The sequence below is a fragment of the Phycodurus eques genome, chromosome 5 (genome assembly GCF_024500275.1).
Source record: "Phycodurus eques isolate BA_2022a chromosome 5, UOR_Pequ_1.1, whole genome shotgun sequence".
In the NCBI taxonomy this organism is placed as follows: Eukaryota; Metazoa; Chordata; class Actinopteri; order Syngnathiformes; family Syngnathidae; genus Phycodurus; species Phycodurus eques.
Genome location: NC_084529.1, coordinates 6,593,583 through 6,607,233, shown reverse-complemented (window position 1 = coordinate 6,607,233; position 13,651 = coordinate 6,593,583). Strand labels below are relative to the sequence as shown.

At 40.4% G+C, this 13,651-nt stretch overlaps 1 protein-coding gene across 14 annotated transcripts in view; it reads left to right on the top strand.

Moving 5' to 3' along the window:
• Nucleotides 1-13,651, top strand: part of ppfibp2b (PPFIA binding protein 2b) — a 93,298-nt gene that overhangs the window by 53,053 nt on the left and 26,594 nt on the right. For 7 of the 14 annotated variants that reach the window (XM_061677244.1, XM_061677243.1, XM_061677241.1 and 4 more), the window contains 14 exons: nucleotides 616-843; nucleotides 1,707-1,799; nucleotides 4,141-4,252; nucleotides 4,454-4,486; nucleotides 5,260-5,321; nucleotides 5,415-5,490; nucleotides 8,512-8,594; nucleotides 8,976-9,043; nucleotides 9,130-9,192; nucleotides 9,321-9,381; nucleotides 9,554-9,601; nucleotides 11,677-11,839; nucleotides 12,350-12,382; nucleotides 13,431-13,463. In XM_061677244.1, the coding sequence (XP_061533228.1) occupies nucleotides 616-843; nucleotides 1,707-1,799; nucleotides 4,141-4,252; nucleotides 4,454-4,486; nucleotides 5,260-5,321; nucleotides 5,415-5,490; nucleotides 8,512-8,594; nucleotides 8,976-9,043; nucleotides 9,130-9,192; nucleotides 9,321-9,381; nucleotides 9,554-9,601; nucleotides 11,677-11,839; nucleotides 12,350-12,382; nucleotides 13,431-13,463 (1,156 nt within the window). The remainder of the gene's footprint in view (nucleotides 1-615; nucleotides 844-1,706; nucleotides 1,800-4,140; nucleotides 4,253-4,453; nucleotides 4,487-5,259; nucleotides 5,322-5,414; nucleotides 5,491-8,511; nucleotides 8,595-8,975; nucleotides 9,044-9,129; nucleotides 9,193-9,320; nucleotides 9,382-9,553; nucleotides 9,602-11,676; nucleotides 11,840-12,349; nucleotides 12,383-13,430; nucleotides 13,464-13,651) is intronic. The other 7 variants (XM_061677246.1, XM_061677255.1, XM_061677251.1 and 4 more) reach the window with 6 other exon arrangements.

Sequence of the window (13,651 nt, the reverse complement as noted above, 5' to 3'; positions counted from 1 at the left end):
ATACGCGGGATCCAGTAGTTGTATATGTGAAACTGTTTACTGACGTTCTCTTGCCGTTTTTGTGTGTTTGCGGAATGTACCCTGCACTATGCACCATCTCTGCTCCTTCTTCCCATTGCAAATGGCATTGGTAATCAATATTTCTCTTCTATCTTTTCTAGGTCCTGCCCTTAAAAAAATGTGTCATGCGTAGTCTCTCATATCAAACAAAGGATCACACTATTGGAAATACTGTATACTAAATATTTCTTGTCTTTCGCTGTATCTTAGTACTAGTATGCATTATATATTTATAGTGACCACTGTTTTGATGATTTCTGCTTTTCTACCCTTGTCTGTGAATCTATTTGTATTACTTCAAAGAAATGTTGGTAGCATTTACTTATAACAATATAATCGAAAACGTTATAATACATTTTCACAGTGGTTGTTTGCACATCTTGGGGTTTGTTTTTCTCATTTACAGGAGGCAGGTTACCGACATGTGTTGCTAGGGTAGATTTACATTTTTATGACCTTGCAACTGCTTCATTCGTATTTTTTCCTCGTCTCTACAATTTCTTGCTCTATCACCCTTGACTTGTCTGCCATGGTTCATGGGCTGCTCCCTCCCAGTGCGTGGTAAATCTCATCAGTGAGCTCCAGGAGCAGATGTGCAGGTTTCAGGAGGAAATCGGCGCTCGCATTCAGGAGAAACGGGCCCTGGAAGATTGCCACGCCCAGCATGGAGAGTCACGGGCCGATCAAGCCCAGGGTCACAGCCCTGTGGTCAGGCTAAGCGGCACAAACCTTAGCCTGTGTGACTCTGGTGCTTGGACGCACAACGGAGGACTGACAGCAAATGTAGGGAGACTTCAAGGATGACTGTGTCCTACCCTCTTCCACCTCCTTACATCCTCGCCTCTCCCCCTTTAACCAGTCTACATTGCGCCTCTTATTTAAACATTTCCACTGAATCAAACTAACAACTTTTGTGATGTCTGCAGTGTTCATATCTGTAGGGTGTTTGGGTCGAGACGCGTTCTGCTTCTTGCAGAAATGGAGACATGGTTTTCCACATGCTTCCATGAATTGAGATGATGGCAAATAGCCATAGCAACTCCAAACAGAATCACTTACTCCACTATTTGTGTATCAGGTCACCATTCCATATAGAATTTGAGCATCTCTCTTAGCTGGAAGCAACGGTGTGGCTTTACAGTACTTCATTTGTTATGTATTACTTGCATGACTGAATTTTATACTAATCAGGTTCATGGGAGTGTGCTTGCCTAATAAGGAAGGTTTCCAAAAGAAGATGTTTTGAGATAGAAATAGCATGGTTCACCTGTAAATTAGACATTGCAGTAGGCATTTATGATGTGAAACCTCTTCTTTTTCACTTTTTTTGACCACTTGTTGGGTCGACACTACCCCGTGTTGTTGATAAAGGCACGGGCTGGTGTTTCTTTCCAGGAGATCGTGTTTCCTGTATTAACCACTGTTTCTTGCTTGGGAGACCTTTATAACCGCAACGAGCGTGAACCTGCTGTTCAAATTCCCTCCCATCTTAGCATGTGTATCGTTTGGCAAAAGAATTACCTATCTGATTGGTTTCCCCCCCCCCACCCCCCGAGCAATAATTTTGTAGGTGAAGCGATTTCAATGACCATTTTGGTTTTACATCTGTGAACTAAAAGTGTTTATGTTTTATGTTTACCCTGTAGGATTTATTACAAGAGGTGAAGCAGCTCAAAAATAAAGTGGACGATCTGGAGAGTGAGAAGGGAGAGTATGAGAGGCAACTTCGTGTCACCAAGGTACAGTACATGCATAAAACACAAATACTGCATGAGCACTGTAATATATGAAACTACAACACAAGCGATTTTTAAGATCCGTATTATAACATTCTAGAATGGATATCTACGGGGGGGGGGGGGGGGGGGGGGTTTATCACATTGAAGAGTTATAATACCCTAATTGAAACTTAACTAAATGCATTGTATTAACCATTTCTGGAAGAAAGAACGTAACTAAATGGAAAATAACACTGTGATCAAACGCTTCGGCAGCGACTGCAATGTGTCTCAATAGCTTTGCCGCTTCGGTTTTGATTCAAATTCCTTCTGTATTGTTGTAATGAGCTATTGGAATTCATTGTCCAAACAGTGTCAGCCGGGGTCAGCAGTGTAGATAGTTATCAAAGTCTGCACTACTTCTCATCATAGCTTGTCATAGAAACACGATCTAAAAACGCTGAAGCAGTAAAGTGAGGGCAACAAACTTGAACCACGAGTGCAATCAGCCCTCTCCCACATAACACATTTTTTTGAGTGCCATTGCATCCTCTGTGCTCACATTGCTTCCTTCTTCCCCTCCTCTCTCCTTACTGTCTTCTATATGCCCCTCCATGCGGCCTGCTGCCACTTTTTCTGCTTCACTATTTTCTCCATCTTGAAATCTCCCCCATCATTACCCACTTCCTGTGTGTGTGTGTGTGTGTGTGTCTTCCTCTCTCGCTCTCTATCTCTTACTGTCTCCATGTGTGTTACCAGTCGCTCATGACTCAGCTCTCCAGTCTCAAGCTGACTGTGGGGCACACACAGCAGGAGAAGCAACAGTGCGAAGAGCGATGGCGCAGCGCACAGGTGCCTCCTCTTTTTTGGCTCCTGCTCTTCATGCTTTTGTCCCTCTGTTCCCTTTCCAGTCTAACTTTCCGACTACATCCTGTGCTCTCGTATGTGCTTTTCCTCTTTTTTTCTAATATTTAAGAAGTGCTTTTTATCGCTTTACGACATAAACATTTTCTTGCTGCTTTTTAATCCATGCTTGATCAGTTTAAAAATTTTTTTTTGTGGTTCTTGTTGTGAAAATTTTAAGAATCACGGGTTTCGGGTGCTTGGTCTTCATTCCATGTTATATAAGCATTTTTCACAGAGGCTTTCTCAGAAAATTAAGGTGTGACCAGCATACAAACGTTCATAGTGTTCAAGCTGCTTATGAAATGACACAGCAAACCCCCTACAGTACTTTGTAAATTGCAAACACACAGGTATGAAAGGAGTACTGTACATTTATTTTAAAAAAAAAAAAAAAAAAAAATAGAAAATCCCACAATCAAAACTTAAAACTAACAAGTAACAATGTACTGCAAATTAATCAATAATTTATTGCTATATTTTTGTGGTCCAACATAGTTATTAAAAACATTATTATTAAAAACATAAAAATGGCCTGGACAAAAACAATGGTACCCTTAATAGTTCAATCTTTTGAGGAAATTAGTGGAATCAATTACATTTTCATCAGGCAAACCCTGCTTTTCATACAAAAAAAAACGTTGTCATTTAATGAACTTATACATTTAAAATAAATGAATTTGCTACAGACTGTAGTTTATAGTTTAGTTTATCACGTCAATATACCTGTCAACCGCGTTGAAATCCCATGAACGTGATTTTGGACGGCAAAATCGAGCAACATTTTGATCTTTATGAGAAGTATCAAGAACAGTGGACAGAAAAGTATGCGTTCATCCTACCTGCGTTTACAAATAACAAGCCAACTTCTCTCATCTGCAACGAGGTTACGAGTTAAGTGAGTGCTGTAGCAGGCTTTTTTCCCCCGCCATTGCACTGTAGCTGGAGCTGTAGGTTTTCGTGCCTGGCAGACCAGATATAACTGGCGGCGGCCGTATCATGGCCCGCGGGACACTAGTTGCTGACCTCTGCTCTGGGCGAAGGTAAACCACCTGGATATTCCTAAAGAGGCGAAAAGTTGCATCTCAGTACTCTGCCATTATGGCATGAACAAGAGTACCGTACAACTACGAATGTCTGGAAATAAAATAAAATCTGGAATTTTTTTTTTTTTTTGCTGTGTGAGCTGAGCTTCCTGACACAGGGGAGCATGGTCTTTTTTTTTTTTTTTTTTTAATAATTCTGTTGGACCACAAAAATAAGTCAATGCTTGATTTTCATTTGTTAATTTGGACTAAATGTGTTTATATTATTGCTTAAGTCAGTTTCAAACGATTTGACTGACCTTTGTGGGTTTTTCTTTCTTAAATGGAAGCGTACCAACAGTTTTGTCCATGTGTTTACCTAACGGTGTGGAAGACTGACTTCATGCATTTGTTCTGCTCAACCGCTTCCACAGGCTGAAATCTCAGACTTGCAGCAGCTCCTCGCCTCCAAAGATGCTGAGATCGAATGCCTGCAGACCCAACTTCTGGCCAGAGGCAGCGCAGCCAATGACAACGCAGAGAGAGGTACATGCTGATGTCAGCCTGACTGTCACATCAGATCTCCAGTTGAGGGAGGATGTTGTAAATGTGTGTGTGTGTGTGTGTGTGTGAATGCACGTCTGTCAACTTGAATTACTCGTATTTCAACTAACGGAACATTTGAACAACTTTGCCCTCCTTTGCTCTATGCTTGACTTCTTGACTGGATGCTGCCCTCTGGTGTAGAGGAGGTGTATATCAAACAGCTGATAAACAAATGTAAGGCAGTTCTTTTGACATGGATCTCATTTTCCATTCAGCTCATCTTCCTGTACCAACAGAATTTCTGTTTCCTGGTTTTCAATTCTGAGTGCTGTATTCACAGTTAGACTGATTATCCATAATGAGCGACGTTTAGAAACCCTGATACTAAACTTTCACTGTGACAATTCTCTACCAGTTGAGTGTCAATTTCAGTATAACACATTACGCTTGTAACCTTATTGTTATTATCACGTTTAGTCACAGTTTCATAAGGATTAGAAAGTAGAATTGAATATTACAGTTGTAGTTGGTTTGAAATTATGCCTTTGTAAAGGTATATTTGATACAGCTCTTGGGTTGGATGTCATTCTGTTGTGCGAGTGGTCATAATGCTGTGGCTGGTTGTGTGAATCTGCAAGTCAGACTTAATGCTTGATATTAGAGGTCAAGTTTAAAAGACTATTAAAGGCAAAGGTTTGATTTCATCTTAGTCCTGTATAGACTGCATGACATCACCTAACACGATTGCTACCTGCGTGTGTTTTATTTTTTTTAAAGCAAGTGAACTCCACCCCCATAATGAAAGTAATTTCACAGGTCATTTTTGTCTCAAAAGACAGGTACTTGTGCTTCCTCTCAGCATGCATTTATTTTGTTTGTTGAGTCATATTAGTATGGTTGTCATGTCTCTTACAAATATCATCCCGTCAACCACTCATCAGATGCTCTAAATGAACTTGACACGAGCTTGGCTGTATAAAATTATGTTGCATGGCTCATGTTTTCAGACCACGAATACCAGAGACTGAAGGCGGGGATGGAGTCTCTTTTAGCTTCAAATGATGAAAAGGTAGTAAAACTGATTTTTACGGTTTGGCAGATGTATCATAATTACTGTGACATCTTTTGATTATTCAAAATCCCACCTGGTTTGCATGAACAGACACGTCGTATAGAAGAGCTGACAAATCTGCTTGGCCAGTATCGAAAGATCAAAGAGTTCATGGCGCTCACGCATGGTAAGAATTTCATCCTTCAATTTGCTGAAATACAGTTTGTCTTTGACTGACTTCTGAGAGACAAAACATTCTATTTCCAAATTTGGTACATTTCACAATTTATTTGTTCTTACAAATTGATACTAGGGCTGCACAATACATTGTTTGAGCATCATCATTGCACTGTATGTGTGCGCTATAGTCACATTGCAGGGTCCTGCGCAATGTTGTGTATTCATCCATCCATCCATTTTCTGAGCCGCTTCTCCTCACTAAGGTCACGGGCGTGCTGGAGCCTATCCCAGCTATCATCGGGCAGGAGGCGGGGTACACCCTGAACTGGTTGCCAGCCAATCGCAGGGCACATACAAACAAACAACCATTTGCACACACATTCACAACTACGGGCAATTTAGAGTCTCCAATTCATGCATGTTTTTGGGATGTGGGAGGAAACCGGAGTGCCCGGAGAAAACCCACGCAGGCACGGGGAGAACATGCAAACTCCACACAGGCAGGGCCGGGGATTGAATCGCGGTCCTCAGAACTGTGAGGCTGACGCTCTAACCAGTCGTCCACCGTGCCGCATGTTGGTGTGTTGATATTTTATTTATTTATTTTTAACATGTCCTGTTCAGCTGCATGGCCATACCGGATGGTGAATCTGTATGCCTTTTGACCCACACCCAGGCCAACCAGCTCCCCAAAGGATGTGCGAATGTATGTGGTGCATTAAAAATCCGCGTGGGGAAAGGCATGGGGCATCAGAGAGCAGGCCGGAGTGCCAGAACACCTGGCCAATGTTCCTCCGTAGCCCAACACTGTCTTCCCCCCACTGATGGGTGTATGATGTATTAAAACTGGAGGACTGGCCAGGCAGAGAAGGGAGCCATCGGATGAGAGAACAGCAAAGATTTGCCAGGACCCGGCCCGGCGGCTGCATCATCATGTCTCACGTCAGCCCCCAGGGGACCCTAAATGAGATGTGAATGTGCCCGTTGTGCGAAATATCTACAGTGTGAGTTAAAAAAAAAAGTGAAGTATGGGGCGAGACTCTTGCGGGCCCAGCCCGACCGGCTGGAAGACCCCAGAGAAAAGGGGGGCAGCCCCTCTGCGCCACAACTAACTCCCACGGCCCGGTGTGTTATATACTTTTTTTCCCTATAACTATTAATGATAACGCACGAAACAATTACACGCCTGCTTTTTATCTCTTCAGAATTTGACGAACATGCATGTCACAACAGGTTACACTTGGGGGAAGAGGGGAGAGACACAGCATTATTGATATAGAAATGCTAATGCATGTGTAAAATGGGTGTAAAATAAAAGATTGATTAAAAACACATGAATAGTGTTAGGAATGTGCTAATGACTACAGGGCATGAAAAGTTTGAACTTTGTCTAGCTGGACTATTGCTCAATACTCCAGTGCATTTAAACGTAACGTCATAAAATGACTGTATACTTTTGTGCTCTACTTAGCATAGTTTTTACAGAGGGAAAAAGAGTAATATGTGCTGGTATTTACATTGTGAGTATGTTATCCTGTATTTTTTAACATCAACAACAACATCGCAATATCATATTTTTTCAGAATTGTGCAGCCCTAATTGATACTGTTAGTCAGTCCCCATGTGGATATGTATCATAATTTCTCGTGTATAATGCGCATCCCCCCCCCCCCCAATAGTATATATTATACATGCGTATAGGGGGAAAACAATTTTTTTTTCACATTTTATAAATGTATGCCGCCATCTAGAGGTTATGAGAGAGGTGTACACTTTCATTCTAATATGCCACAACCACTTAGAGGTTATGAGAAAGGTGTAGCCTACACTTTAATTCCAATATGACAGGGGTACGTGACTGCATATATGTACAGTTGTGTTCATAAGTTTGCATACCCTGGCAGAATTTGTGAAATATAGTTTTTTTTTTAAATACGACTGATGACTGAACAACAACTATCATTAATTTCTTTATGGTTATGTTTTCCATCCATCCATTTCCTGAGCCGCTTCTCCTCACTTGGGTCACGGGCGTGCTGGAGCCTAACCCAGCTATCATCGGGCAGGAGGCGGGGTACACCCTGAACTGGTTGCCAGCCAATCGCACGGCACATACAAACAAACAACCATTCGCACTCACATTCACACCTACGGGCAATTTAGAGTTGTCAATTAACCTACCATGCATGTTTTTGGAATGTGGGAGGAAACCGGAGTGCCCGGAGAAAACCCACGCAGGCACGGGGAGAAAATGCAAACTCCACACAGGCGGGGCCGGGGATTGAAGCCCGGTCCTCAGAACTGTGAGTCAGACCCTCGAACCAGTCGGCCACCGTGCCGCCTGGTTATGTTTTGTTTAATGATAATGCTTTTCTGAAATGCTTGACAGTTTAATTTGAAACCCATTTAAATACAATGAAATGTGTTTCGCCTGGCCCTTCATGTTGTCTTTCAAGAATTGTACCCATCTTACAAATTCTGCTTGGTTAATCAAACGTATGAACACAACTCTGTGTTTTTTCATTTACGAAATAAAGGTAGGGCTGTGGATTTCAAAATAAGAGCAAGTAAATAAAAATAAACTGTTCAAATAAAGTGCTTAATTTCAGAATAATTATTTGAAAAAACTAACAAAATACAGATAATACTTTGTTTTGATCATATGGGTAGAAGCAAAATCATGCACTGTAAAATGCATTATACATAGAAGGGTTTTCCAGAATTTTGAGGTCAACTTTGGGGGTGCGTATTATACATGGATGCGCATTATACACAAGAAATTATGGTAATTTGTATTTATTATTTATGTATAATATTTATTTTTTTATTTTTAACAATTGATTGGACAAACAAGTGTGGAAAATGGATTGCGCTCTTTCACGATGCAATGTTAATGGCTCGTTTTTTTGGGGGGTTTCCTGAAAACTGATGGTTTTGGAGATACGGGTTTTCCGCACGACGACAGCGATAACTTTCATGTGTTAAAGTATTCTTTTCTCCTTTCTTTATCCATTTTTCTATTTTCCAGGAAGCAGTGAAGAGGAGCTGTCTGGCAGTTTGACAGTCAGAGCCATCACACACAAAGCCTACTGTGATATCTACAGGTCTGAGGTAAGGTCACACAGCATCCATTATAACCAATTTCAAATGTTTACAGTGCTTTGTATTTCATCACACTTTTTATTTTTTTAAATCGAATCACGTTATTTTATTGGGGAGGGAAAAAAACATTTTATGACGTGGTCAAGGTTGCTCGTGTCATGATTCATGTTACTGACTTCAGTGCAGCTGCCAAGGGATCAATTTCTTCTGACTGCATTTCTCACAATGACCTTATGATTGACTGTCAACCGGTACACATTGTAGTCCAAATTTCACCGTTAGTCAGCTGGGATAGACTCTTGTTCCTGTTGTAACACTGAACACGATAATTGGTATAGAAAGTCGATGAATATTTCATAAAGAATGACAATGTATTTTGTTTTTCCATAGATGTCATCAAGAGGATCTTCCCCCCTTATGTTATCCTCATCACCTTATCAGAGAGAACTGGATTCATGGTATAGTATAAACAGAACACACATTAGAATATTGCACATCTGGCTATGTACTATGGATCCCAACTTTTGTGTGCCATTTATTTTAGTTTTCATAACTCTATGGACGTATCACGTTCTACTGGTGATACAAGCTTCTTAAATGGATTATGGTAAGCATTCACTGATTGACTTGTCATTGATAGCATGTAAACATAGAAAAGCAACTGATAAGTAAATGTAATCAATGAGGTTGGAACGATGATAAGGTTTTTTTTTTTTTTTGTTTGTTTTTTTCCAGTCATCAGCGCAGGTTACAGTCTAGCAGTCTAGAGGAATTGCAGAGCAGATCTTTACAAAAGGTTTTCCCAATTTATTACTATTTGTGTTTGGCTGCTATACTGCTGCTATCTAATTGAACTAATCAATACAAAGCATTATTGTACTTACACGTATGCTTCTTTTTAACATGCTAACTGAATTTGTTCTTGATGGTTGCATGTGTGTGTGGCTGTGTATCTGTGTGGCCGGTAGCCTGTAGAGATCCTGCCAGATGAAAGTGAATCAGACATAGGGGGAGAGGTACTGATCTCCTGCATTGCATAACACAATCTAACATGCTGCTTTATAAACAAACACAGAATGTACATTTGTTCATTGCATCACACAAAAAGTTCTACACACAGTATTTGTTTTCCATTTTTAAAAAAAGGTGCATTTTTCTGTTTTCTTTGCAACTTATGCCTGCATTTATTGTGCAAGAATGCTTCAGGACACATGATGTACTACATAAGGTCACATAGGGTTCACATTTAAGTTTCTGGAGCTTGGGTTCTAGAATTTAAAGTTTATTTATTTATTTATTTTGATTCCCCCCCCATTCATATTTTTTTGCTATGCAAAGAACTATTAGCTTTTGCAAGACTTTTAGTTGGCACCACTTATGAACCGACTGCTGTTGTTGCGAATAAAATGCGAAATTGCTAAATAAATAGTATGGGATTGCTCCAGGAGCCCACTGAAGTCTTGTCCTCAATTTAGTTTCTGAAAAATAAAACTAATATATGAACTACATGGGCAAAAGTATTTCAACAACTGGATATTACACCAACAGTACAGGAAATGCAAAGGCCAGTCGAGGTCTTTCACACCAAACTCCTCTAACCTTACTATTAAACCTTGCTTTGTGCATTGGGGCACTGCCATTTTGGAAGAGAAACACAATTGGGAAATTTGACCATTAGGAATTAGGCGGAACTAAACTGATGAATTAAGGGGTTTCAAATTGCATATGGGCTCACAGCGTCATGCTGAGGTCACATACTTCTATAGTCTAAATGTCTATCTAATATTTATATTTTTTCCATTTAACACACCAATGGGGAATTCTCTTTGTACATAATGATACAGTGTATGATCTTGTTTATGACGTTACACTCACACATAGGGGCACATGAAGTAGCTGTCAGAATTGTTTAGCATTATGGCTGCCTCCCAGCTCTTTTTTTTCAGTTGGCCTTTCTCCTGTTATTTCCGCATGACTTTAATGCAGCATCCCACATGCACCCTCCTGTTATGCAACAGAACAAAGTACATCAAATCGTCATGATCAAATGGAATGTGTTGTGCGCTGACCAAAGGCGAACAAACGCTTGAGATACACTAATTATATTGCCAAAAGTATTCACTCACCTGTGTTGACTCACATATGAATTTAAATGCAATCCCATTCTTAATCCGTAGGGTTCAATGTGACATTGGTCTACCCTTTTCAACTATAACCGCTTCAACTCTTGTGGGAAGGCTGTCCACAAGGTTTAGGAGTGTGTTTATGGGACTTTTTGACCATTCTTCCAGAAGTGCCTTTGTGAGGTCACACACACTCTTGTTGGCCAAGAAGGCCTGGCTCTCAGTCTCCGCTCCAAATTCATCCAAAAGTCTTCTATCGGGTTGAGGTTATGACTCTGTGCAGGCCAGTCATGTTTATCCACACCAAACTCTCTCATCCATGTCTTTATGGACCTTGCTTTGTGTAGTGGTGCACAGTCATGTTGGAACAGGAAGGGGCCATCCCCAAACTAGTCCCACAATGTTGGGAGCAATGAATTGTCCAAAAGCTGTCAGTATGCTGAATCCTTCAGAGTTCTTTTCACTGGAACTAAGGAGCCAATATTTTGGACAATTCCATGCTCCCAACTTTGTGGGAACAAGTTTTCAATTTCTAACATGGCTGTGCACCAGTGCACAAAGCAAGGTCCATAAAGACATGAATGAGAGAGTTTGGTGTGGGTAAACTTCACTGGCCTACACAGGGTGCTATAGAACACTTTTGGATGAATTAGAGCAACTGAACCTTGTGGACAGCCTTCCCAGAAGAGTTGAAGCTGTTGTAGCTGCAATGGGCGGACCAACATCACATTAAACCCTGTTGATTAGAAATGGATCAAATCATTAAAGTTCATATGTGAGTCAAGGCAGGTGAGCGAATACTTTTGGCAATGAAGTGTATGTTTACAGTAATCTGAATTAGCATATGAGCACGCTAACCACACATCAGACTGAAACTTACATCTATCTTTGGCTAACACTATTGATGATGTGACAGTTAATTTCACAAGCTTCTGAGCCTTCTATTAAAAAGCATTCATCTTTGGCAGAATCCCCACATGGAGCTGAACAAGTACCAGACGTTGCCAGGAAAGCTGAATCGAAAAGGTGAGCTCAGGACCAAGAAGAATGGGGACAGTGAAAGAGAAGACGAGTATTTAGCTCCTGTAAGCCTCTCGCTTGTCTCTAGCCATGACCAGGACTACAGTCTAAGTGAGTTTCTTCATCTTTTAGTTTATTCAATCTGTCGTTCTCCTCTTTAGCGACTTTTGACTTTGGATAATATAATCAATTCTTTTACAAGATACAGTAAACTAGAATGGCAATGAATCAAATCCTAAGTGGGTGCCACATCCCCATTCAGTGGCTATACCCCCTGCCCCTTTTTAATTTTTTTATTTTTAACTGTATTTTTAAGTGACCCATTTCTGATATCACAGTTTTTACATTTTCTGAACACCTTGAACAACTTGCAAAATTCAGGTAAAGAATGGCGTCAGCAATTGGCAGCGACTACACTGAAGCAAACAATGATCAATCAATTATTAAATATTACATACCACTTAGGTCTAAATGCAGATAACATTTGACTGAACAACTCTGTCACCTACCTGTGGCTTCAACTGCTTTCTTCTTTTGTGCTCTTTCTCATCCTTCTGCCTGCTTTGCTGCTGGATTTTTCCTTTTCCTTTTTTTGTTCTTTTTTTATTTATCTGGCTGCAGTTCGCTTCAGAAGTGCCAGTGCTCCCGTTTTAGGTACTGTATGCTGAATTCGCTATACCAGAAATTGAAAAGTAAAAGCAAAATCTAGTTCATACCGTATCTGTTATTTGTGGAAGATACGTTCAATGCTCAAAGCCTCAAGGCTACACTTTGTGTTAGGAAGCTCATTAGAAAAAATACCAGACTCTTTTTCACCAAAGCTGAGCCCGAAGCTTGAGGTTTATCACAGGGTTAAAGATATGTGGACTTCATCTTAGGTCAAGTATCCGAAGTAAACAAACAAGCAATGCGACCTGACATCCCGCATGCTCTCCATGCCTCATACGGTACGACGTCTGCAGAAGTGTGAGGCCGGATCAGGTTGAGGAATAAAAAGCAACAAATCAGAATCATCTTTATTTGCCAAGTATGTCCAAAAAGCACACAAGGAATTTGTGTCCGGTAGTTGGAGCCGCTCAAGTACGACAACAGACAGTCAATTGACAGAGAACACTTTGGAGACATCACGACATTGACAAAAAAAAAAAAAAAAAAAATCAGTCACTGAGCAATAAAGGGTTGCTAGTTGTTTGGTAATGCCGGTACAAATTATTATTATTATTTTTTGACAATTGTGCAAAAAGATGCAGAGTCCTCTAGCACTTAGAGCAGTTCGAATGGCTTTCTACCAGTTATTGTACCAGTTACATACATTTTAGGAGGTATTAAGATAATTAAAGCTGCTGAAGTTTATTATAGCACCTCCCTTGTTAAACTCATAGTTTTAGGCTGTTAAGATGATGTAGCGGACAAACACTGTACGGTCGCTGCAGGTGTGGCATGCCCTCGTTATTCTAGATTGTCCTGTTCTTACGTGAACATACCTATTGTGGACAGACTTGTTCAAAGATAACAATGAATTCACTCGTATCTGCTGAATAAATATTCATTACAAACTTCGTCAGGCATTTTATCAAGTTAGCAGCATTGCACCTGCCTAAGGCTCACTGGTTTCTTTGTTTCTACAGTCAACATATGAGGTTTTGGGGTGTGACTAATGCCTGCTTTTGTTTTCTTCTCACTTTGTACTAACCTGACTCAGGATCTCCGGGAAAGTACAATCTTTATTATACTGGTGGGTATTACATAATTAATCTGTGTACCACTATTAGTCAAGGAAACAAGCACATAACCTTTGCTTTTCATTTCATCATAAACTATCAATTGTGTACTTCTGTTGCCATCGTTTAATAGGTGACCAGTGCATGTTGTCAATATTACTGCAAAAAGCCTCCATGGTATTATAGATGTTCATGCAGCCAA